We start from the raw sequence: 27,689 nt of genomic DNA, 5'->3' as shown, positions 1-27,689 counted from the left end.
TGGCTCCAGCTACCAGAATTGCTGTTTGTTCTGAAGAACACACAGGGATGACCATGCTTCTACAGTCGTAATTAGCATGAAACGTGGAGAATATGTTGCAATTTTGAGCCATGTAAAAATTCAATTAAAGAAAAAAAAGCAAAAAAACTGTGAAAACCATACAGTCTATGTGAGTGAAGCAGTGGGTGCTAAGATAGTGCGTAATAGTTTGGACATGTAGCTAAATACAATCATTAAAATCATTTTTTGCTGATTTGAGGCATGCTGTCATGAGATAGTAGGCACGCAACTGTTCAGTACTGAGGAAATTGGATTATTGTTGTCCATCTCACTTGCATTAATTTAAAATTTTTGCTGCAGTGGTTACTGGTTTCGAGCTTTCATGCCCTTGCTCAAACCACACTCCTTGTTATTAACCATAACTAAAATTGTATATTAAAGCAACTAGGATGGATGAAATAAAATACTATCCAATTTCCTCATTAAAATATTTAAAACTCAAATTCTTGCAAGACCTCCAATAATCCCAAATATGCCAGACATGGACCAGCACTTCCACTGTAGATGCCACTTTAACAAATATGAACAAATTCTGGTCACAGCCATATAAGGTGCGCTGCCAAACCTTTAATAGCATTCCGTTTCCTTATTCAGAGACAAAGCAGGTTCACAATTAAATGGCAATCTGAAAATGAACTAGTATTAATACCATGCATTCCCCCCAGGGGGCTCGCCACTCTTTGGTGGATTTGTGCTTGGCTGCGACAGGGCCCCAGCCTTTGCAGCATCTTTTTCCTTTCATGCTGCATATCCATCCTCTTGCTTTTCTTTTTTCTCCTCCCTTGGGGAACATGTCTGGGATGTTTTTTGGGAATGTGTTCTGCATTTTCAGTAGCCTGACATCAGGTCTCTCCACTGTTTTCCATTCCTCTTTTCTTTCTTCATTCCTCTTCTCTTATTCCTCCTCCGCTTCGGTGTTTGAGGTTCCTCTTTGTCTCATTCCTCCTTGTGCACTACTGAAGGCCAGCCCCCATGTCTGGTGCATAACAGCTGACTGGATAACACTTAATTCCCATCCCTGGGTCAAGAGGTAGGGTTCACAGTTCCCCCATGCTACAGGCCGGGCCAAGTGAGAGATGATTGACTGAGCTGTTACCTTCCCAAATTGATAAATGGTCCCTCTGTCAGGTGTTCTTATGTTGTAATCAGACTCATCTGTATCTCACATGCAGCTTTACTGTTTGATTAAATGATGATGGCGTCCTCTTGGGTAAAATATTCCAGAGGTAAAATAGTCCCCCATTCGGATCTCCGGGCGGGGACTACTCAAGAGGATGTCGTTATCAGGAGAAAGAAAACTGGCATTCTGCGGATCGGAGCATGGAATGTCAGATCCCTTAATCAGGCAGTTAGGTTAGAAAATTTAAAAAGGGAAATGGATAGGTTAAAGTTAGATATAGTGGGAATTAGTGAAGTTCGGTGGCAGGAGGAACAAGACTTTTGGTCAGGTGATTACAGGGTTATAAATACAAAATCAAATAGGGGTAATGCAGGAGTAGGTTTAATAACGAATAAAAAAAATAGGAGTGTGGGTTAGCTACTACAAACAGCATAGTGAACGCATTATTGTGGCCAAGATAGACACAAAGCCCATGCCTACTACAGTAGTACAAGTTTATATGCCAACTAGCTCTGCAGATGATGAAGAAATTGATGAAATGTATGATGAGATAAAAGAAATTATTCAGGTAGTGAATGGAGACGAAAATCTAATAGTCCTGGGTGACTGGAATTCGTCAGTAGGAAAAGGGAGAGAAGGAAACATAGTAGGTGAATATGGATTGGGGGGAAGAAATGAAAGAGGAAGCCTCCTTGTAGAATTTTGCACAGAGCATAACTTAATCATAGCTAACACTTGGTTCAAGGATCATAAAAGAAGGTTTTATACCTGGAAGAATCCTGGAGATACTAAAAGGTATCAGATAGATTATATAATGGTAAGACAGAGATTTAGGAACCAGGTTTTAAATTGTAAGACATTTCCAGGGGCAGATGTGGATTCTGACCACAATCTATTGGTTATGAACTGCAGATTGAAACTGAAGAAACTGCAAAAAGGTGGGAATTTAAGGAGATGGTACCTGGATAAACTGAAAGAACCAGAGGTTGTACAGAGTTTCAGGGAGAGCATAAGGGAACAATTGACAGGAATGGGGGAAAGAAATACAGTAGAAGAAGAATGGGTAGCTCTGAGGGATGAAGTAGCGAAGGTAGCAGAGGATCAAGTAGGTAAAAAGACGAGGGCTAATAGAAATCCTTGGGTAACAGAAGAAATATTGAATTTAATTGATGAAAGGAGAAAATATAAAAATACAGTAAATGAAGCAGGCAAAAAGGAATACAAACATCTCAAAAATAAGATCGACAGGAAGTGCAAAATGGCTAAGCAAGGATGGCTAGAGGACAAATGTAAGAATGTAGAGGCTTGTCTCACTAGGGGTAAGATAGATACTGCCTACAGGAAAATTAAAGAGACCTTTGGAGAGAAGAGAACCACTTGCTCAGATGGAAAACCAGTTCTAAACAAAGAAGGAAAGGCAGAAATGTGGAAGGAGTATATAGAGGGTTTATACAAGGGCGATGTACTTGAGGACAATATTATGGAAATGGAAGAGGATGTAGATGAAGACGACATGGGAGATAAGATACTGCGTGAAGAGTTTGACAGAGCACTGAAAGACCTGAGTCAAAACAAGGCCCCGGGAGTAGACAACATTCCATTAGAACTACTGATGGCCTTGGGAGAGCCAGTCATGACAAAACTCTACCATCTGGTGAGCAAGATGTATGAGACAGGCGAAATACCCTCAGACTTCAATAAGTATATAATAATTCCAATCCCAAAGAGAGCAGATGTTGACAGATGTGAAAATTACCGAACTATCAGTTTAATAAGTCACAGCTGCAAAATACTAACGCGAATTCTTTACAGACGAATAGAAAAACTGGTAGAAGCGGACCTCGGGGAAGATCAATTTGGATTCTGTAGAAATGGTGGAACACGTGAGGCAATACTAACCTTACGACTTATCTTAGAAGAAAGATTAAGAAAAGGCAAACCTACATTTCTAGCATTAGTAGACTTAGAGAAAGCTTTCGACAATGTTAACTGGGATACTCTCTTTCAAATTCTAAAGGTGGCAGGGATAAAATACAGGGAGAGAAAGGCTATTTACAATTTGTACAGAAATCAGATGGCAGTTATAAGAGTCGAGGGGCATGAAAGGGAAGCAGTGGTTGGGAAAGGAGTGAGACAGGGTTGTAGCCTCTCCCCGATGTTATTCAATCTGTATATTGAGCAAGCAGTAAAGGAAACAAAAGAAAAATTCTGAGTAGGTATTAAAATTCATGGAGAAGAAGTAAAAACTTTGAGGTTCGCCGATGATATTGTAATTCTGTCAGAGACAGCAAAGGACTTGGAAGAGCAGTTGAACGGAATGGACAGAGTCTTGAAAGGAGGATATAAGATGAACATCAACAAAAGCAAAACGAGGATAATGGAATGTAGTCAAATTAAATCGGGTGATGCTGAGGGAATTAGATTAGGAAATGAGACACTTAAAGTAGTAAAGGAGTTTTGCTATTTAGGGAGTAAAATAACTGATGATGGTCAAAGTAGAGAGGATATAAAATGTAGACTGGCAATGGCAAGGAAATCGTTTCTGAAGAAGAGAAATTTGTTAACATCGAGTATAGATTTAAGTGTCAGGAAGTCGTTTCTGAAAGTATTTGTATGGAGTGTAGCCATGTATGGAAGTGAAACGTGGACGATAAATAGTTTGGACAAGAAGAGAATAGAAGCTTTTGAAATGTGGTGCTACAGAAGAATGCTGAAGATAAGGTGGGTAGATCACGTAACCAATGAGGAGGTACTGAATAGGATTGGGGAGAAGAGAAGTTTGTGGCACAACTTGACTAGAAGAAGGGATCGGTTGGTAGGACATGTTTTGAGGCATCAAGGGATCACAAATTTAGCATTGGAGGGCAGCGTGGAGGGTAAAAATCGTAGAGGGAGACCAAGAGATGAATACACTAAGCAGATTCAGAAGGATGTAGGTTGCAGTAGGTACTGGGAGATGAAGAAGCTTGCACAGGAGAGCATGGAGAGCTGCGTCAAACCAGTCTCAGGACTGAAGACCACAACAACAACTATATCTCACATTGCTTTTAGAATTTAGGCTATTGTATCTATATGACAAGATGTATGTATTTCCTTTGCCTTCTTGAATGATTTGTCAGAATGTTTGTGGGGACAGGAAAGAAAGAGCAAATTGAATATTGAGCTAAAGACACAAACTAGGCATGTGTATAATCTGCTGATCACAGGCTAAGAGAGTGAGACATCTGGCCTCAAGTAGTGACCCAAAATAAATTTCCATTTTTCTTAACAGAGTACAAACATAATATCTCTGAGTGGCATGTGAAAATTTTCTAGTAAAAACTTCTAATAAAAGGCAAGGCATCTCCAAAATGAATCTGCAATCAAATTAAAATTAGAAACAACTTTTATACTTACCTGAGAACCACAGGAAAATGTAAATGTAAGTGGTAGCATTAAAAATTAAATTTATCTATCATTCTGTTTCAAGTATCGTTTATAATGTATTTATGACTTCTGTTGCACTTACTTTTCTTGGTTGGTGCTGCTCTTTTTGCGTCAACTGTGCCCATATTTTTCATTCTGTTTTTCTCATTTATTATCTGTCAGTTGGCATATCTATTATTTGTAGTTCTCTTTACATCTAGCATTTCATAGTTCATTTCATAGTTAATTCTCAGTATCCAGTTTTCCTATTCTCTGATCTCTAGTCCTGAATGATTTGCCTATGGTTTGTAAATTTTATGATTTCCTCACTTGCGATAAATGAGACACTTTGATGAAAGTTGTAAACAAATGAAGTTGTATATTACAACTAGTGAACCACCAGTTACCAGGTATTTTATGTGAGTTATAGAAGGTACTGGAAAGGAATAAAAATAAAATGGTATGTACATCTGGTGAACACATGGCAGCCAGTAGTGATACTGAGAAGAGCAGAGGAAATGTTGTACTGAAGTGTGTGAAACTACATTGTGATGGATGGAACAGTAACTAAATAGTACATCCTTTATACTATTACTTGTGTACATTTTTCTCCTCTTCTTTTGTATTAAGTATCATATTATTTCGCATTTTATGATGAAGACACTCCTTATTTCTAAAACTAAGAGATATAAAATTTTTATAAAGGTTTTGGAGTAAGGTATAACACACAAAGTAGTAGAGATGTTGAGTCGTTGAGTGTACACACACACACACACACACACACACACACACACACACACACACTCACTCACTCACTCACTCATTGTGTTTATACTGTGCTGACACTGCAGTTGACAGAGCTAGGGGGTTGTGTTGAGTGAAGTGAGTAAGGGAGAAAGGAGATAGGGAAGAGGAGGGAGGAGGTAAGATTATGAAGGTTGAAGGTTGGCTGATGGCTGGGAGGGAGGTAGCAGGTGCAGGGTGTCGGAGCGCAAGATGAAGAGGCAACAGATGTACAAGATAAGAGTTTGACACCGGTACCTGCACTGCTGAGGTCATGCAGTGCACAATGGTGATGACATGTGTGAGTGGATTGGGAGAGAGTGTCAGGACAGAGGAAGGAGAGGCTGCAGGGGAAAGGATGTGGTTGCAGGATGAGTGAAGTTAAGATCCTGAGGCATGGTGGAGATGGACTTGGAACAGAAGGCTAACAGAGATCGAGGCTAGGGAGATTAGGAGAACAAAGGCCGAATTACAAGGAAACAAAGATAAGAGAAGATCATTTTGGGGGAAAGATGCAGGGGTTGTAAAGTACCCATTGGAAGAGACAATGTTCTGCTCGACAGTGTGTTCCATCACTGTGTGGTTAACTGTGCTCTTGGCCAGTTTGGCAGTAGCTGTTCGTTTGGGTTGATACCTGGTTGGTGGTCATTCTGTGCAAACATTGCAGCAGGGCAGGGTCCAAGAGAGAGAGTGGTGTAGCAGTTTAATAATAATAATAATAATAATAATAATAATAATAATAATCAGTCATAAGCAGTAGGAAATCATAAGTTGGAAATATTTGAAATATTGCTCGCCATCTTTTATGAGAGCCTGGAAACTACTTCCGTGGTCAGCCAGAAAGCGATGGACAACATACTGAACCATAGTTCCCAGTGTGAAAGTCCACATTCTTGTCTAGCCCACTGAAAGAAATGTTTCTATTCTCTATTTGCTCAGTGGGATCAGGACTATGATTATAAATGAAGATTTTTGAGTTCTAATTGATAGATATATTTGGTAAAGTTTCACACACAGAACATCGTAATATTCATGATGTTAATTCTAATAAAAAAATCTCTCTAAGCTAAATAGCACTATGAGCAGTTCAGAGGCAACCTCTGTGGTAAGTTCCCATTAAATTGTCTTTCGCCCTGACTTCTGATAATCAAAATAATTACTTGCCATAAACGTGGAGAACAGTTGTCACCACTTGTCATGTGCTTTTGTTAAGCTTACTGACAGCACACTAGCAGTTACTTCCACGAAATCTAAGCAGTCCAGGACAGTGTACAATCTTCGTGATTTCGCTTCCTATTTGTGCCAAAAAAGAGTTTAGTTGCGGTCTGGCTGTGACGTCATCCAAGACATCGCATACTCTTGTGTTTGACTGATGTGGACCATACTGTGGCTAGGTGCCTCTCGGGCTGTATTTATATACTGGCGCAGTGGACAGCCAAGGGAACACCTGCTGTTATCCGCTCTATGCCCACGGTAGGAGCCTCTAAATGGCCGCTTTCTCAGACCCATAATATTTTATAACAATGTCCTGAATTAATTTAGAATTTTATAATTTTTGTATGAATGTAGTTGAGGTGGATAAAGTCACAGAAAAAGTTTTAGCTCACTTATTTATATACTTTGCCCTCCAGAATTTTTAGAATGGAACTGACGGTAGAACATGACCTCTGAAGTACAACTTTAAGAGACCTTGTATTTGTTGTTATTTACATACAGACTTTGAAACTTATTATAGTCTTTTATTTAATAGGTTTCATCAGGTGCTATAGCCAAAACTTTCTACCTTTATTATAACAGATACTTAATCTACTATAAATAAGGACATTTTTGTTCCAAATTTAGTTTTCAGCAAATTACTTGAAAACTATTAGAGGTAGCTCAGTGGGGTTATATAATTAATGTTGTTATACTACACTGAAGCTTCATACAAATTTTCATATTTCTAAGTCTATAATAGTTAGCACCTTCAATTTTTCTTAAAAATGTGGATTCTGACCAAAATATTGCTTTAATCATGTTAAGGCTTGTACCAGTTAATTTTCACATACATCTGCACATTATGACCAATTTTTGGGTTCCTAGCTTTATTATTTAGCACCACTTTTTTTTACACAATGTATTATGGAAAAATATTCATCTAATCAATCTGAGATTTGACTATTTAAACGTTAATATACTAAAGCACATGCTGACAAAGTTTCAAAAAGCAACTTTAACTTTTAATTTCATTCTTAAATTATGGTGCAGTACTTGTGTGCAATGCATGGGTGCGCTGTGGTGACCCGGCGCTACTAACAGTGAACTGGGGTAAGTCCTGGCACACTCACTCACCTCCATACCTCTCAAATGATACAGCACTTGTTTCGCCACAAGAGGTGTTGTTTTAGAGCCCACCATAACTTAAGTGGTAGGGGAAGTATCACATGCACAGTGGTTGATTTACATTCATTATTAGTTGCCATTTCAGTAACTATTGAGCCTTGGTCAGTTGAACAATGTTTCTTGTTTACAAAACATTTGTTGCGACTGATCATTCGGTAGTGCAGACACAGCAAAGAGTTCACAATCAGCTCAGTGTTGGTAGACACAGCGCTGCCCTTTCTCTTCCAACAAAAGCCAAGTGGATCAACAAATTGAGAATGAGAGAGGCACAGTGAGACCTGGAACAGCTTAGGGAGGTGTTTGGACAGTTATAACAGCAGAAAACATCAAGAAAGTTGGACAAGCCATAGAGGCCAGCTCTCAGTATTCAGCAGTATGACACGCTTGACCTTTGCACAGTTCAGACTGGCCATTTTGCCACTTTTGTGCTTTGACATCCACTTTCATCCTTATAAAATCATGGTTGTTCAACAACTGAAGCAAAATGACTACGCATGGTTGACATATGTCTGCAGAAAGAATACTAGAAACGTTGGAAAAGTCAGTATTATGGAAATAAGTGATGAGGTTCATTTCCACTTATTGGGTGCTGTGAACAAACAAAATTGCTGGTATTGGTCAGAAAATAATCCATGGGGACTCCATGAGAGGCCCTTACATAGTGAGAAAGTAACAGTGTGGTGTGGATTCAACCAGTTTATCATTGGACTCTACTTTTGTGAGAAAATTAACATACTGACTTTCAACTGACTGTGTTGCATGATGCGAGAATTTTTTATGCCAGAGTTGAGAAGATATCAGATTGACCCTGATAACATTTAGTTTAAACAGGACGAGGTTACGTCCCATAGTTCGAGACCACCCATGGGTTTTCTAAAGGAGCGTTTTCCAGGTCGCCTCATATCATTGCATGAAATGTGTATAGGCAGTTATTCCACACTCCTGAAACAATGCCTGAACAAGAATGGCTGCCACTTGGACGATGGCATTGTATTTGTAGTCTTTGAGGAAAACAGTAATTGAAATCTATTAAAAATATTAAATATGTTAGAATGTTTTGAAAAGTGTAACACCTCCCTGCCTGACTCTGTATATTGCAGGTTTAGTATTTACTGTTCTCTGCTTACTCATTTTAATAAGATGTAAATTGATGAAAGCATTGATCATTTATCTCAGCTCTGCTGGAACTTCCCTAACTCCAGTTCTTTTTTCCTTACAGACCGTCACCTGTGAGTATGCCTGACTTTGATAACATCAGATCATTGACATCTGCAGTAATTGTGCCGCGTGACTCGAAACTAGATGTTACTGTTATCCATGATGAACCAGCACTTCTTGGTGAATGGTACCCAATTAAAATTGTCATAAACAACACCGAAGAGCAGAAGCTAAATGTTGTGGGTATAGATGTAATGCTCCAGACAAGCACTGATGATGCCAGCATTGAACAAGCAAGTAAGTAAAATGGGATTAAAAAGGAGTAAAACTAAGGTTCACCCAGGAATGGTAACATGTAATAACTTGCATCTTTGTATATCACTGTTATCTTATGTAGTGCATATCATTTGTGGTTTTGGAGAAAAACTGTAGGATTCCATTATGAAGGTGAGGTGCAAATTATAACTAGCATTAAATTATTCAGTGGCAAATAAAGAGGATAGCAATTCATCATTTTGCTGCATTACAGCAGGGGTAGTCAACCGTTTTTACCTGCTGCCCACTCTTGTATCTCTGTTAGTTAAAAAATTTTCTACGCGCTCATTGATTCCTCAGTAAATGTGATTTATAAAGTAGGGAAGTAACTTTGCTTTGCAAATTTTATAAAGCAGAGCTACAGCAAGTTAAAGCATATGATAATAATTACTGTCCAAATCTTTTATGTCAAAATTTTATGAAAATCTAATGAAAATGTTTTGAGAACCCCTACTGCCCTCCATGGAAGCTGGAACATCCACTAGTGGGCAATAGGGATCAGGTTGACTGCCACTGCATTAAGGGAACCAGTGCAAATTAACCTGTTTCAGTGACTAATCACAATTATTCCATTGCTGCATCAATAAGAATGATACACTATCCTGTGTACTTTGAAGTAGTTGGCATCCGTAAGAGTGAAGTATTCATCCTAAATGGTATATCGATGCCACAGAAACTCTGAATCAAAATTCTGGTATTGGAACTGAAACTGGCTTGTGCAAATGAGTTTAATGCCTTAAATACATCTCCATTCTCTCTAGGGAGCAACTACTGGAATGGTATTATACAAAAGAACTGGCATCATAATTTCCACATTAGCTTCAATAGCTTAAGGTGCGTCATGTGCTTATCTGAAGACTCCAGTTACTTGAACAGTACTGTGGGTCATTAGAAATAAAACACTTAATTTCAATCCCATAAAAATGAAAAATTCAGATTTTTTATTTTCCCCCTTGTACATGTTCTATTAGATATACATGTTCTATTAGATACAGTCAGCATTTTCCATATGTTGGTGAAAGTTACAAAAATGTCAGATTTTGACGAGAGGATTGTAGAGTGAGAGGTATCGCATTTGCCAGGGAAACAGAATGATTCAGTTACAAATCTACAGTCATATAGCTACACACATTAAAATGATATACAGATTATATAAAAGCATCTCTCTCCCAGCACTTTGTTGTGCTGTGTCATGTTTTATGTGAATGAAATGAATGTTGACTGGTGTAGCACTTACAAGGCTCTAAGCAACATTCATTTGTGTGTTAACTCTTTTCAATGACTTTTCTGCATGTAAACATCTGCTTATCATTTTTGTTATAAGTTCATGCCACTAATATAGATTCATGTATTTTTTTAAAACTTTGTAGGGACAAAATTCATTCTGATTACCACTTGCTTAATCTTTCACGTACATCACAAATCATCATATGCCACATACATCAGAAAATATATACCCATTACAGTGACTGAAAAGCATATTGCATGCTTTCTTTCCTGAGTCCAAAATTGTTATTGCTGTACATCAGCATTGCTTAGTGGCACACTATACCAACAAAATAGCCATGGTGGTGTGGCAGAAGATACTTTGGTGGAAAGTTAAAACTCGGATAAAGTACCACTAATCTATCAAAAAATAGGGAAATGTTACTTGCAGAGCTTGAGGTATCATACTGTCATTGCTGCATTGGGATTCTGACGTACAGTGTGTAACTCTGTGCTCCGTAACTATGGTGCAATATTAAAAGCGAACTGAAATAAGTGTGTCTACATATGAATGAAAAATATTGCTTGGTGAAATAGGAGCCAGTAAGTTTAGCAAGATCCTGAGTCAGTAGTTTTTTTTTTTCTTCTTCTTCTTCATATTGTGCTGTTCGAGGCTTTCCTGATATAATAACTGCTTGAGAGGTCCTCAGGCATTGTGTCAGATGGTCAGACGGTGTCATGGAAACTTCAGCAATATATCGGTGAGATAGTTGTTCGTCATCTACAGCTCTGACTTTTGGGGGAGGGGGGGGGGGGTAGATATAATGGCTTGTCAGTTTATACATTAGTTTGCTAGAAAGGTGTTGATGCCAGGGTGCATGGTTATAATATCGTTACAAGGACTTTGACATCCAGAGCCTCTTGCTGGGGAAATGACATTTGGATCCAACCAGCGTATGTATGCAGGTTGTTGTTGTTGTTGTGGTCTTCAGTCCTGAGACTGGTTTGATGCAGCTCTCCATGCTACTCTATCCTGTGCAAGCTTTTTCATCTCCCAGTACCTACTGCAACCTACATCCTTCTGAATCTGCTTAGTGTATTCATCTCTTGGTCTCCCTCTACAATTTTTACCCTCCACGCTGCCCTCCAATACTAAATTGGTGAACCCTTGATGCCTCAGAACATGTCCTACCAACCGATCCATTCTTCTGGTCAAGTTGTGCCACAAACTTCTCTTCTCCCCAATCCTATTCAGTACTTCCTCATTAGTTATGTGATCTACCCATCTAATCTTCAGCATTCTTCTGTAGCACCACATTTCGAAAGCTTCTATTCTCTTCTTGTCCAAACTATTTATCGTCCATGTTTCACTTCCATACATGGCTACACTCCATACGAATACTTTCAGAAATGACTTCCTGACACTTAAATCTATACTCGATGTTAACAAATTTCTCTTCTTCAGAAACACTTTCCTTGCCATTGCCAGCCTACATTTTATATCCTCTCTACTTCGACCATCATCAGTTATTTTGCTCCCCAAATAGCAAATCTCCTTTACTACTTTAAGTGCCTCATTTCCTAATCTAATTCCCTCAGCATCACCCGACTTAATTAGACTACATTCCATTATGCAGGTAATGACTGATACTCATCCAGTCTATCTTGGCTTTGAGTCCTCTTTGGAGTTGTCTCATTGAATTCATTTCTCTGTGGCTGCCGGTACTTTAGTGCCAACAAAGCGAGTTCCCAGCCTTTTCGAAGCCGAAATCCTGTGTGCCTGTTGAGTTAGTCAATTGATACACATAATTTTGACTGTTTCCTATGATGGAATATCTGTAGATGGAGGTGAATGAAATGATCTTTCCAACTGAATTTTCACTCTGCAGGGCAGTGGATCTATGTGTCTGTGTAGTTCGTGCCATGTCCTTTATCTAGAAAGTGGCGAGTAATAGCTGGGTCTTTCCAGCCTGACTTAATCTTATGTGATGTCTATGTCCATTGCATCTGTCTTTAATGGTGGGGCTCATCTGACCAGTGTAGAATTTATGCACTGACACAGGATCTTTTATATTCCTATACTGAGGTCATCTTTTGCAGAACATGGCATTGTTTGTCCATAGGCCAGAGGTTAGAAGACAATTGCCTGGTGCTTTTGCAAAGCCTGAAAATCTTGAAGGATGCACTGGCAACATAGGGCAGGGAAACCATCCTAGTTGAGTTCTCCATAACTTATGGCTGCTAATAGTGTTTGATGGTCAAAATGCTTGGCAAACCTGCTTCTCAGAGTACCCATTCTGAACAAACACAGAGCAGAGATGGCTATGCTCTGTTGACAAGCTCTCGGTATCAGATATAACTCTGTGAATGAGTGTCCCTAAAACATTGCTGCATTAGGATATGTTATGACATCTAGTAGCTTGTAAATACAAGTCAGTGTATGTTGGTTCACAGTATGCACTAGGACTCAAGGAGCTATCTTGTTTTCTACAAACCATGAATCCAGAAAATGGAGGTCTCCATTTTTCTCAAACAAGTGCTAGGATGGAGAGAGTGTAGGTGTTCTGAAGATGAAAGTAGTGTTATGGACTCATCTTGCCACATCGCAAAGGGATTGTCTACATTTCTCCAAAAACATTTGGGGTTCGGAAATGCTGTTTGAAGTGCTTTATGCTTGAAGTCTTCCATAAAAATGTTAGCTATACTATGAGACACAGAGGGCCATTCATATCAACTTACCAATTTATTCAAAATATTGGTTATTGAATAAAAATTAGTCAAGGTGAGCACATGTTTGAGGAGATGTGATGGGTTCTTCCTGATAAGTTCCATTGAGTTCAAAAGTATTCAACAAAAGGTCATGCTGTGATCTGTAGCTTGCAGCTGGGATTTTTCCACACCAAGCATGCTGGACTCCCAGCACATTTCACTGGAACAGCCTGTGGGTGTCAAAATCCCCTGTAGGGTCTTCTTGTGGTGCCACTGCACTTCCCCAGAGTTACAACTGAAGATGGTGAGCAACTACCTCATTGAAAGATTGTGTGTTTCTCATAACACCATCAGACAACACCTCAGAACTTGTCAAGCAGCTTTATACAGATACACTGCATAAACAGGAACTAGAAGGGCATCAAAATAAATATTCATCATGAATTGGATAATAACTAATGCTTGAACCACCAATAGAATGTTGCTTGGAATCTATAAAGAAGAAATAGCAAAAGGCTTTGTTAATACAAGAAGCAGCAAATTACAAGAATATGGGCTGTAATGGGTATTAATCATGCTAAGGTGAGAAGACTCGATAATTGAAGTACTAAGATAAATGATGAAACAACAGAATACCCTGTAGTATTGCTCAAGATGGTAGAAGTGACAGAGAGAAACTTGGACAACCACTGTAGGGTGGGCAGTGTGAAATATCAGTGAAGCTGTTATAGGCAGAAAGAATCATAAATGCCACTAAGAAACTTAATGTTGTATGTCAGAATCACAATTGTGCTATTGAAGAACTCCTTTCTTCTGGCTAAGTTTTTATACAATAAAAGCTTTTCTTTCATCAGAAATTTTCTTTGTTGTTTCAACTTTTTTTGTTTAAAAATCTGAATTGATCTAAATGCCCTTACGTCACTTTCGTCTTTGTATCCTCTGATGTCATATAATCCTTTTCTCTTGTACACAATTTATTTTCTTTTAGTACTATGTGTGGTATGTAATCCTGGTCCCAGTCTTTCATCTCATAATATTCCCCCTCTCTGTACTTTGGGAGTTTAATTTTTTCTTTTGTGTAGCATGGAGTTATTGCATTAGCTTTGAAATTCAAATAGAAATTTATGGGAATTTTATGATGCTTTATTCTGCTAGTCAATAGCTTCCAGAAAAGATGAGCAGTGTTCATGCCAATAAGTACAGAATAGCCACGTAAAGATAATGGTGAGGTCCCATACTCCGAGGAGTGTAGGGGACGATGCGGGAGACCCGCACCACCGTACTAGGCAAGGTCCTAGCAGAGGTGGTTTGCCATTGCCTTCCTCCAACCGTGATGATGATGATGATGATGATGATGATGATGATGATGATGATGATGATGAGGAGGAGGAGGAGGAGGAGTCATCATCTTGAGGCAGGAAAATTCCTTAACCCTGTCGGGAATCAAACCCGGGACCTCAGGTGCGGGGAGCAAGTACGCTACCGCAAGACCACGAGCTGCGGACACATAAAGATAAAGTTGTCTGAAAACTGAAAAACTGTCATTTTTCCAAAGCTGTCAGGACTAAACTGGCATAGCAGTGTCATAGGGGAAAACATAAACAAGAGTAAGTGAATGTCAGAAATCTAAGAGGCTAAATCTAAAAGGGTAAATACCCTTTTAATTGAGGAAGTGGTTGAAGTAAGTTTTTTGCATAACAGAAGTCTGATGAAAATCTTGTCAGAAAAAAGGATCAGGCACTATAGCATGCTGCTGGCCAAAATAATATACAAAAGGTAATATCTCTCATGTGGAATTTAGAGAAACATTTCATGTAAAAACAGTAAATAATATGATTGTCAGAAGAAGAGTGGCTAGTAGATACTGAATTACAGAACCCAGATAGCAGATAGGGACAGCGGTAAAAAAAATAAATATGATCATAATAATTATAAAAGCTGTGTAAAGAGACATGTAGCATATTCCACTGCATTTGAGAGATTAAACTGTGCAAAATAATATTGTTCCTCAGCCAAGGTGTGGCATTCATAAGCTTACAGTAAATCTATCATTGATTAGAAGGTTTTTTTGAAAGTCAGTTTGCTTTGCTGGGCCTGGTTCTATTGGAGTTGTTATGCCCTAGCCATCCTGTGAGCCTTGAACTGACTGACTCAACCATTTATCAGAGACCTACAGTTTAATAGTGATTCTGAACTGCACTGCATCTCACTATTTTTCTCATATATAGATCATTTCTAGAGCTGAAAGAAGTGACAATTGACAGGAAAGTGTTAGGAACAGCCGAGGATATAACCCCGGTTTACACACACACACACACACACACACACTACATTAAATTATGTAGTCGAATGGTATGTGTTACACTGGAGTCTACTTACCAACTGCAAAAAAGAGAATAATCAATGTAAACTTGGCAAGTTAAAAACAAAAAAGAAGTTGCATTTTACCTTTCAGAATTTTCTGGGCAGTTCTTTCATTTGCAGAAGTTTTAAAAGAAATTTGTGATTGTGGTTTTGGATCACTAGTGAATCATCTTTAATATTTTATATTTAGACAGTGTGTCAAATTTTTCAGAAATGAAATGACTATTTTCTGTGGTAGTATTATCTCAATTTCACTGACTTTTGTTGCAGCACAAATGTGTGACAATGTCGCAGGTGAATTACTGTCACTTCCCATTCATTTTGAACTACGAAACATGGAAAAAGGTGCAACTGAAGAGAAAGTTCTGTACATGAGAGGGCATAGAACTGGACACCGCAATTTTACTATAAATGTATGATCATCATTTACTCTTTTTTATGGCTATTCAATAAAGCCATAATGTTTTGACTGAGTTGTGTCATTCTAAAAATATTCCTCATTTTGCATATAATTCTTCTGTTGACAGAGAACCATAAGCTAGTAAAATTGGTATCTGACACCAAAAGAATGGAAAAATTGTTATTTCGTGTATTCTGTTGCAGGCTTCCTACTCATTAACTTTATTCAGAGACTCTACGCCAGTTGAAAACTCCTGCCTGAAGGAAGTATCATTAACTTTGCCAATCGTGAAACCATTTGATGTGAATGCTAAATTCTTTTCCATGAAATTTGAACCAGTTACCAAAACATTTGCGAAGGAGCCTTTCTTGATAATGCCTCATGTTAATTGTAGCTCACCATGCCCTCTGGAGATAGTTGACTCTTCATTAGAATTGGTAAGTAACAAAACCATTCCTACTTTAGTTGTGTTTTTTATTCAGTACATTGGAAAAAATGAAGAAGTAGCAGCAACATAAGTGTAGTTTCAGATCAGTAATAATTTGCAAAAGTTTAGAACTTGTAAAGTTTCATTGAATAGGTATGTGCTGTAAGAAAATATGGTGTAAATTGTCAAACTTCACTTAGCCAACTGTTTGAAAAATCAAGCACACACATATAACACCGTAACTCTAATATGAAATTGTTTTTTAGAACTGACCACTACTTGAAAATTATAGTTTTCATAAATATAACACAAAAATAGCTCCGCTGTTTGCAAGTTAACTATGTTCTTCCATTGAAGAAATCTAATTATATGAGCTGTGTTCAGAAGGTAATAGGATATTGTAATTTCACTTGTCATATTAGTGTGGTTTACATAATTTTTTTCTTTGCTGTATTGGTAAACATGTCTGGAGCCATATTAGATACTTTGTCTCTTGTCATCTATCAAAAAAATTGTGTGTGTTTTGGTAGTATAGGCAGTTATTTACTTTGTATAAAAATGGATCAGATAATTCGTGTCAAAATTTGGTGTAAGAATGGAAAAGAAGTCCAGCAGATTTGTAGAAATGTTAATTTTTTTGTCTACTGTGAGTAAAACAAGGGCTTATAAGTGGTAAGCCACTTCAAAGTCTTTCAACAACCCAACCCCCCCCCCCTTTCCATTACCACGTGGATTCCTATTCATCACTGTTGACACCACCTTACAGTACTTCAGCATCCCCATGCTCACGACATCGCCTCTCTCAAAAACTATAATTCTCAACACTTAACGAACACCAGACTTGTCACCTCATTTCTTATGCACCTGACACTCTGCATCATTACCCATAAATACTTCTCATTGGCCACGAGATATCTAGAGGAAACCATTCCTAGACACCAAACTGCTTGTCCAGCATTGATGATACCTTCATGAGCTGGACCCAGAGCAAAGACACTCTACCCTCATTCCTCCACAGCCTCGACACCTTGTCACATCCAATGGACTAGGTCCTACTCAGCCCATCATGCCACTTTCATGGATGTAGACCTCCACATCTCTGATGCATCGATCAAAACCTCTGTCCATATCAAGCCCACTAACCATCAACAATACCAGCAATGTGATACCTGCTAATCTTTTCACACTAAAGAGGCCCTCTCATACAGTCTAGACACTCAAGGACTGCACATCTGCGGTAATGACCAATCCCTTGCCCAGTATGCTAATAGTCTTACTAAAGCCTTTACAAACAGGCATTACCATCCAAACCTACTACATATACATACCTCTTGCATTGCTTCTACATATGAGTATATCCCTAATCCTCCGTCCACCAACACAAATCAGCTGCAAAGGAGCATCCCTCTCATAGCACCCTGGACTGGAACAACTTAACTTTACTCTTCCATAGGGCTTCAGCCACTTATTGATACGGTCAGAAATGAGAAACATCTTACCCTTAATCCTCCTCACCCCTCCCAGACTGGTACTGCGGCACACAAACAATCTGTGAAATATCGTATTTCATCCTTTCAACACACCTACTCCCAACCCCATGTCATTGGGCTAGGCACCTGCGGAAGGCACAGTTGTAAGACCTATCTATTGCTCCCACACAATTCAGCCAAACCAGTTCTGATGCCAGCGTATTCTATACCTCAGGGTCAGAGCCATGTGCGAAAGTAATGATGTCATATATTAGCTGCACTAAAAGTTCTGCACAGTATTTTATGAGAGCATGACCACCAACACATTGTCCTCTGAAATGAATGGCTACTGACAAACAATAGTCAAGAACAGAGTTGACCACCTATTGACAGAACATGCTACTGAGTGTACCATATTTAACTTGAATGGCAGCTTCACAACACTTGGGATCTCCATCCTATCTCCTAATATCAGCATCTCTGAATCAGCAGATGGGAATTGTCCTTACAATACATCCTTTGGTCCCATAATTATCCTGGCCTCAATTTTTGCTAGTTACCTGTCCAATGTCTATCTCTATCGCAGCTCCCTTAATCCTCGTTCACTCATCCTGCTCTCAGATTCTCCTCTTTGCAGTCATCCATTTCCTTGCTTCTATTTCTCCCTTCCAATCCACTCCTACATGTGACATGTCAGTGTGCACTTTGCACATCTCCCCTGCCAGCATCAGTGAGAATTCAGCAGCACCACATTCACATCCTGTGCAATTGCTGCCTGGCCTTCCCAGCTTCAGCCAACCTTCCCCAACATCATCATCATCTTGGACAGTTTCCAGCCACTGGCTGGGTCTGTCGGGAACACAAGCCTCTCCATCGTGTTCTGTCTTTCCACCATTCCCCCTCTTCCACCTTCGTCCAGTTCTCTCCTCTTCTCATCACACATTCCTTCACTCCCTTCACCCATCTATCTCTTGGTCTTCCTCTGGGCCTCTTCCCCTCCAGTTGCAGATCAAACATCCTCTTTGGAATTCTTCCCTCGTCCATTCTCTTCATGTGTCCATACCACTGCAGTCTTGATTTTTTTTCTATCCTGTCCTGTACTGGTTCCTCCTTTAGTCTTTCCCTCACATACACATTTCGCAATCTGTCTCGTCTTGTTACACCCAACCTGCTCCTCTGGAACTTCATTTCACTAGCCTGTATTCTACTTTTGTCGCTTTTGTGCATTACCCATGTCTCACTTCCGTATGCCAATATGGGGACAAAGTAGGTTCGGTATATAATTCCCTTGGATTTCTGTGGCACCTCCTTGCTCCAAATAAGCCCCCTAATGCATTTGTAGAACTGCCCTGCTTTTCTGCACCTTTCATTTATTTCCATTGCGTTTCCCCCCTTACTTTCAATCATGCTTCCCAGGTACTTGAAGTTCCCTACCACTTGTAGTTTTTCCCCTCCACAAGTTATATCCACATTTGGCCTATTCTTCTTCCTTGTTGTGACAATTATTTCACTTTTCTTTGCAGAGAAATGCATTCCATATTGTGCTACCGTTGCCTCCCATGCATTTAACTGCTCTTGCACCTCCTTCTCACAATTTCCCCATAACATCAGGTCATCGGCAAAAAGCACTGCTTTCATTTTATGATCTCCAATTGCATCTGATACTTGCTGTAGGATTTCATCCATAACAATAATAAACAATAAAGGCGAAAGTGCACTTCCCTGTCGCAGCCCATTTTCCAGCTTGAACCATGCAGTACGTTCCCTCCCCACTTTCACACAACTCTCACTTCCCTCATACATTTTTCTGACTTTTCGTGTTATCTCTTCATCTATCCCCTTTGCGTTCAGCACATCCCAGAGCTTGTCCCTACAGATACTGTCATACGCCTTCTCAATATCTAAAAAGGCCTTGATTAAGTCCTTCCCGTACTCATAGTGCCTTTCCTGCAGTTGCCTTACCGCAAATATGAGGTCCGTTGTTGATCTTCCCGGTATGAAACCGTACTGCTCCTCTTGCAGTCTACTTTCAATACTGCTTCTTATTCTCTTCTCCAGGATCTTTTCATAGATTTTTCCACAGTTGCATAGCAGGGTGATTCCTCTGTAGTTCTCACATCTCCTTTTATTCCCTTTCTTGAAGATCGGGACTATAATTCCTTTCTTCCAATCCTCAGGAATTCTGTTCTCCTTCGACACCACCCTCAGCACTCTGTATAGCCACTGGGTTCCTACTTCTCCTGCTGCTCGTATCATATCCACTGTTACTTCGTCCCAACCTGGTGCTTTGCCCCCTTTCATCCTCTTTATGGCTTCTTCCACTTCATTCCAAGTTAGATCATCAATTTCCCCACTATTATAATCGTCTGCTGCCTTAGGCTCTCCATCGCTGTTAGTTACCCGCTTGGCGGCATTCAACAGATCTTCAAAGTACTCCTTCCAAATCTTTTTGAGCTCATGCATTTCCTCCACAACTCTTCCATTATTATCCATGATCCTCAGGCACTCGCTTCTGTCGTTCCTCTTATTTCTTACCATGGTGTAAAGTACTTTTTTGTACCCTTCACTGTCCTCTTCTAACATTCTTGTCCATTTTTCCATCCACTTCTTCTTCTCCGCCCTTACTATGGTCTGTGCCACTTTCTTGCTTTCCTTATATTTTACCCTAGCTTCCTCTGTTCGGGTCTGGAACCATTCTCTGAAGGCTTTGTTCTTTCGAAGTACTGCCTCTTTACATATGTTGTTCCACCATGGGGTTTCCCTACTTCTCCTCTTTGTGCTAGTTCTTCCGCACACAGTCTCAGCTGCCTCAACTAGAGCCCTCTTAAAATCTCCCCATTCTTCTTCCACTGTTCTCTGATCTTCCTTTGGCAGCTTCTTCCTGATCAGTGTCTGGTACTGGGTCCTCCGTTCATCCTCTTTCAGCAATCCATGTCTTCAACCTTTTCTCCTGTATATCTGTTGCCCTCCTATCTTTTTTCTCTCTCAGGGTGGCTACCAACAGCCGATGGTCACTGTCTAAGGCCTCAGATGGAATGACCTTAACATCTGTGAGGCTGCTCATCATCTGCCTATCCACTAGTACATAGTCTACTACTGAAGTTTGGGACCAGTCCCCACTGTACCAAGTTATTTTGTGACTACTTCTCTTCTTGTACCAGGAATTTGCGATCGCCAGCCCATTGCTCTTGCAGAATTCCAGCAACAATTTTCCTTCTCTATTTCGGTTCCCCCAGCCCTCTGGTCCCATTATCTCCTCGAATCCTTTCCTGTCTGTGCCAACATGTGCATTGAGGTCCCCTATTATAATCTGATTTCCTCCATTTAGCTGCTTTTGCATGTAATCTTCAAATTCCTCCTTCTCCTTTTTTGTACACCCCACCTGTGGGGCATATGCTTGGATGATTTCAATGCTTTTTCCTTTCACCCGTACTCTGGCTTTTATCATTCGATCATTGATACCTTCCACCTCCTCCTGCAGACCCTCTCTTCCTCACCACTCCCTGCAATTTCTTACCTGCTGTCTCCCCTCACCCATTCCACTGGCACAACCCACCATACAGTGCCGGGATAATGAAGCCATGCAGGTGTGTGTGTGTGTGTGTGTGTGTGTGTGTGTGTGTGTGTGTGTGTGTGTGTGTGTACATTGCCTGAAAAAATAAAAAAAGTGGAACACCCATAAGACACAGCTGGATGTAGGTGTATACATCATTGACAGTCATGTCCAAAAGAACCAACACTGTTCATGGTATCGCAGCTGTATGTGTACATCACAGAATTTAAATTCTGACATTATCCATAATCGGGCATCAAAATAAATTCAGTGGTGATAAGTGAAAATTTTTGCCAGACCAGACCAAGAATATCGATTTCCCAATTTATGCGAGCAGTCACCTTAACTACTTTGGCTACGTGAGCTCGCTTCCTGTTTATTCAAAATTCCCAACTTGTCGCACACTGCATACGTAGTACCCCCTGCCCATTACCATCATTGACCGCAGCCTCATGCTGATTCTGGAGGAGGTCGGATGGAGTGTGTATCTGCACTGAGTGGTTATTAATTGCTGTCAAGACGCATATATTTATATGTCTTTCGAGCATGTCTGAAAGTTCTTTCATGATCCCACAGCTGTATACAGTATGACAAAATTGAAACTTTGGCATTAGCCACAATCGGGCATCAAAATTAATTCAGTGGCTATAAGGGAAGATTTGTGGCAGACCTGGGCTCAAACCCAGATTTCCTGCTTTACAAGAGCTGTGGCTTTAACCACTTCGGCTATCCGAGCACGCTTCCTACCAACCCAGATTCCCAACGTGTTGCGCACTACGTGTGTAGCTTCACCTGTCCATTACCCCCATTGATTGCAACCCCATGCTTTATATGTGCCTTGATGGCAATTAATGATCGTTCAGTGCAGATGCACTCTTTGTCCGACCTATTGTGGCAATCAGCACATATGTAGTGTGTGACAAGTTGGCAGTTTGGGTTGGACAGGAAGAGCGCTCAGATAGCAGATGTCATTAAGACGACCGTTTAAGTAAAGTGGGGAATCTGGATTCGAGTCTTGATTCAGGACAAATTTTCACTTGTCGCCGTTGAATTTATTTTTATACCCGATCGTGGCTACTGTTGGAATTTCAATTTTGTTGTGTAAATGATAGAGTTGCAATTCTCTGTGGCAGGTAAAATGGCAGCCATAGTGTGTTTGTGTTGTTATGGGGTGTTGTGGGTTATATAAAATGGGTGGGCACAATGTTAGATATTAAATGGTCACTGCTAAGGACTCAGAGATGATGATAGTGTTATCAGCACCTGACACGTTTTGTAAAGCATTTCACTGAGGGTGTCCACTGTGCAGTATCCAGATTTGTGGAGCATTCAGATAAGTGGCCCAACATTGGATTACATGGGAACATGAAGGTGGTCATGTAAGTATGATTTATGGGTAAGGTGTCTGTCCTTTCAGACAAGTCTACAAGAACAGACACCATTTATGATCAAATGGAACTAAAAGTATTAAATACATTTTAAGACTGTTAATGGTGGAAAGAGTAAAGGCAACAAATTTGAGATGTTGAGACCTCAATAGGCACATAAGCAAAACTCAGAAATTTCCTGAGTTTTTTGGACAAATCATTCTTCTGAGCTAACAGAAAAAGAGAGTGCCTGAAACAACTGTGAAGCATCCAGAAGCTGTATATTTACATAAAATTGTGAAATTACAATATTAGCTGTAATTAGGCATCAAAATAAATTGAATGAAGGGCAACAAGTGAAAATTTGTGCCAGGCTCGTCATCTATTTTCTGGTCAACCACATCTGACAACCACAACGGATGATTGCCATATTGTGCACCAAGCACATTGTAACCCCTTCACACCAGTGCTATATGAGAACATGTAATGGACTACCAGCAACATGTTTGGATTGGTACCATGATTGGGAAACACGGACTAGTGGTGAATGGTATCACATTGCATTCAGTGGTGAACTACAGTTGTGGACTACCTGATACCATCGTTGGTGGGTATGATGGTGACCTGAGGAGATGTCACTTTCTTCCAATGTTTTGGAGAGATATAGTTATGTTCCTTATGGTATCATGGTGTGGGGAGCCATTGCGTATGACTCACAACTTGTAGTCATAGAGGGAACTCTGATGGCACAACAGTACGTCATAATTTGACAGTATCCTGCCCTTTTTTCAACAGGATGACGCACGTGCACATATGGTGTACGTGTGTATGGACTGTGTGCATGGTGTGGAGGTGTTCCTTTGGCCAGCAAGAACCCCATATCTGTCCTCAGTAGAACACGTGTTAGATCAGTTCAGAGTCAACTCCACCTCAATGCCAGTAGCCAGGATATCAAAGACCAGTTGCAATAGATGTTGACTAGCTTGCCTTGGTAGAGGATAAATTGGTTTTATGATGTTGAACTGAATCACTGCATGCATCTGGGCAGGAGGGAATGCTTCGTCCTACTGATAAGTGGGCTCATAATGCCCTTGTTCTTTGTAAATTTGGCTCAGTATTGTTAGCACTCAAATAAAATCACATAATCTCTCAATCTGTGATGTTGTATTTCCGTTTCCTCCTCCGCTTCTGGATACTTCACTATTTTTTCAGGCACTCTCTTTTCTGTTAGCTCAGAAGAATGATTTGTCCAAAAAACTCAGGAAATTTCTGAGTTTTGCTTATGTGCCTATTGAGGACTCAACATCTCAAATTTGTTGCCTTTACTCTTTCCACCATTAACAGTCTTAAAATGTATTTAATACTTGTAGTTCCATTTGATCATGTGGGAGATTTATATTTGATTGATCTGTGTTCAGAATAATGTTGTGGCAATTATTCCAACTGAGCAAACTAACATGATTCTTACCTTTTGGGAAAAACTATATTTCTTCTGTAGTCAGTTTGTATCCCAATGTCATGGCAACATATACAAATGCCAACAGTGTATGAATTGTCTTCCATGTTAACCAGCTATGTTGTTCAGGCAAAGAAATAATCATGGTACCCATTTTCCTTACGTCAAGGGGCCTGTATTGATTTCCTTTGAGAGTGAGGTATTATTTTGTATGTGTATCAATATTACAGTGAAATGCTGCTGAACTATTTAATCTCACAATGAAAATTCATGTAAATGATGGTAAGGAGCACAACTTAACATTGTTAACATGCATAAACAGTTAGTCACACATATCCGATTAGCAACTACTTTTGAAGCACTTTTACATTCAGGAACATATTCAGGATCTTAATCAGAGTCATAGTTATCCACACCATCCTCAGATTTGTACAAATTTTCCCTGAAATCTACATCTACATCTACATTTATACTCCGCAAGCCACCCAACGGTGTGTGGCGGAGGGCACTTTACGTGCCACTGTCATTACCTCCCTTTCCTGTTCCAGTCGCGTATGGTTCGCGGGAAGAACGACTGTCTGAAAGCCTCCGTGCGTGCTCTAATCTCTCTAATTTTACATTCGTGATCTCCTCGGGAGGTATAAGTAGGGGGGGGAAGCAATATATTCGATACCTCATCCAGAAACGTACCCTCTCAAAACCTGGCGAGCTAGCTACACCGCGATGCAGAGTGCCTCTCTTGCAGAGTCTGCCACTTGAGTTTATTAAACATCTCCGTAACGCTATCACGCTTACCAAATAACCCTGTGACGAAACGTGATGCTCTTCTTTAGATCTTCTCTATCTCCTCCGTCAACCCGATATGGTACGGATCCCACACTGATGAGCAATACTCAAGTATAGGTCGAACGACTGTTTTATAAGCCACCTCCTTTGTTGATGGACTACATTTTCTAAGGACTCTCCCAATGAATCTCAACCTGGTACCCGCCTTACCGACAATTAATTTTATATGATCATTGCACTTCAGATCGTTCCGCACGCATACTCCCAGATATTTTACAGAAGTAACTGCTACCAGTGTTTGTTCCGCTATCATATAATCATACAATAAAGGATCCTTCTTTCTATGTATTTGCAATACATTACATTTATCTATGTTAAGGGACAGTTGCCACTCCCTGCACCAAGTGCCTATCCGCTGCAGATCTTCCTGCATTTCGCTACAATTTTCTAATGCTGCAACTTCTCTGTATACTACAGCATCATCCGCGAAAAGCCGTGTGGAACTTCCGACACTATCTACTAGGTCATTTATATATATATTGTGAAAAGCAATGGTCCCATAACACTCCCCTGTGGCACGCCAGAGGTTACTTTAACGTCTGTAGATGTCTCTCCATTGATAACAACATGCTGTGTTCTGTTTGTTAAAAACTCTTCAATCCAGCCACACAGCTGGTCTGATATTCCGTAGGCTCTTACTTTATCAGGCGACAGTGCGGAACTGTATCGAACGCCTTCCGGAAGTCAAGAAAAATAGCATCTACTTGGGAGCCTGTATCTAATATTTTCTGGGTCTCATGAACAAGTAAAGCGAGTTGGGTCTCACACGATCGCTGTTTCCAGAATCCATGTTGATTCCTACATAGTAGATTCTGGGTTTCCAAAAACGACATGATACTCGAGCAAAAAACATGTTCTAAAATTCTACAAGAGATTGACGTCAGAGATATAGGTCTATAGTTTTGCGCATCTGCTCGACGACCCTTCTTGAAGACTGGGACTACCTGTGCTCTTTTCCAATCATTTGGAACCCTCTGTTCCTCTAGAGACTTGCGGTACACGGCTGTTAGAAGGGGGGCAAGTTCTTTCCCATACTCTGTGTAGAGTCGAATTGGTATCCCGTCAGGTCCAGTGGACTTTCCTCTGTTGAGTGATTCCAGTTGCTTTTCTATTCCTTGCACACTTATTTCGATGTCAGCCATTTTTTCGTTTGTGCGAGGATTTAGAGAAGGAACTGCAGTGCGGTCTTCCTCTGTGAAACAGCTTTGGAAAAAGGTGTTTAGTATTTCAGCTTTACGTGTGTTATCCTCTGTTTCAATGCCATCATCATCCCGGAGTGTCTGGATATGCTGTTTCGAGCCACTTACTGATTTAACATAAGACCAGAACTTCCTAGGATTTTCTGTCAAGTCGGTACATAGAATTTTACTTTCGAATTCACTGAACGCTTCACGCATAGCCCTCCTTACGCTAACTTTGACATCGTTTAGCTTCTATTTGTCTGAGAGGTTTTGGCTGCGTTTAAACTTGGAGTGAAGCTCTCTTTGCTTTCGCAGTAGTTTCCTAACTTTGTTGTTGTACCACGGTGGGTTTTTCCCGTCCCTCACAGTTTTACTCGGTACGTACCTGTCTAAAACGCATTTTACGATTGCCTTGAACTTTTTCCATAAATACTCAACATTGTCAGTGTCGGAACAGAAATTTTCGTTTTGATCTGTTAGGTAGTCTGAAATCTGCCTTCTATTACTCTTGCTAAACAGATAAACCTTCCTCCCTTTTTTTATATTCCTATTAACTTCCATATTCAGGGATGCTGCAACGGCCTTATGATCACTGATTGCCTGTTCTGCACATACAGAGTCGAAAAGTTCGGGTCTGTTTGTTATCAGTAGGTCCAAGATGTTATCTCCACGAGTCGGTTCTCTGTTTAATAGCATTTTTTCGCACAAAAATTGTGCTTGTTATTACTACTAGCAACTATTTTTGCACTTACTGCTGTTTACAAGCACACAGCATGACAAAGTTGCCATTAGTGATTAGAGATAGAGCTGCCATTTTATCATGGAGCTATCAGCTAACATGAATACAGCACTCCACATACCATGTTTTACATGCAACAACGATGTTCTCATTGAGTGTCACTTAAAATTGCTTACAACTTAGGTCTTCGGTTGGCAAATGAGAACCAACTATCTCTCTTAGAGTTGTTGTACCTACCAGATCTACCACATTCCCATTCACTCACAAGGAACACCTTAAGCATGAGGTCGAAAAAGACCAGTGACATTTACGATGTTTGATGCCCTGATGCCGCCCCCCCCCCCCCCCCCTTTCCCCACATTTTGCTACCGCAATATTGTCTGCTAACAGCAACAGGTGGCAGACTGGAGATATCCAGTGGTGAGCACAGCATGAGGCTACAGAGCGTGATTGAACTGTTTAGTCGATGAGTAATTTGCAACAGTGCTACAGGTCTAGTGGTGTTGATACAAAGCTGAGCAATGGCAATGATAAACAAAGCAAACAATGCGTAATATCCACAACAGCAGTTGCCGAAGTTGGCTTTTGTCAGAAAGGAACCCAAGGAAAGAAGTGGCAGATGAAATATTAGCATTTCTGCAAGGTGAGTCAGTGGACTGTGTGGAGTCATATACATTCAACTGTGTGGACAAATGTACATGAAGAGTACAATGGTGACAATATCGGCTTACCCAGTGAAAGTGATATTG

At 40.1% G+C, this 27,689-nt stretch overlaps 1 protein-coding gene across 2 annotated transcripts in view; it reads left to right on the top strand.

Moving 5' to 3' along the window:
• The window catches only part of LOC124755725 (trafficking protein particle complex subunit 11), a 121,985-nt gene that overhangs the window by 64,045 nt on the left and 30,251 nt on the right, over nucleotides 1–27,689 (top strand). For both annotated transcript variants that reach the window (XM_047249047.1, XM_047249046.1), the window contains exons 14-16: nucleotides 8,970–9,205; nucleotides 15,773–15,915; nucleotides 16,106–16,339. In XM_047249047.1, the coding sequence (XP_047105003.1) occupies nucleotides 8,970–9,205; nucleotides 15,773–15,915; nucleotides 16,106–16,339 (613 nt within the window). The remainder of the gene's footprint in view (nucleotides 1–8,969; nucleotides 9,206–15,772; nucleotides 15,916–16,105; nucleotides 16,340–27,689) is intronic.

The sequence above is a fragment of the Schistocerca piceifrons genome, chromosome 1 (assembly GCF_021461385.2).
Source record: "Schistocerca piceifrons isolate TAMUIC-IGC-003096 chromosome 1, iqSchPice1.1, whole genome shotgun sequence".
Classification (NCBI taxonomy): domain Eukaryota; kingdom Metazoa; phylum Arthropoda; class Insecta; order Orthoptera; family Acrididae; genus Schistocerca; species Schistocerca piceifrons.
This window is presented reverse-complemented; position numbering and strand designations above follow the sequence as displayed.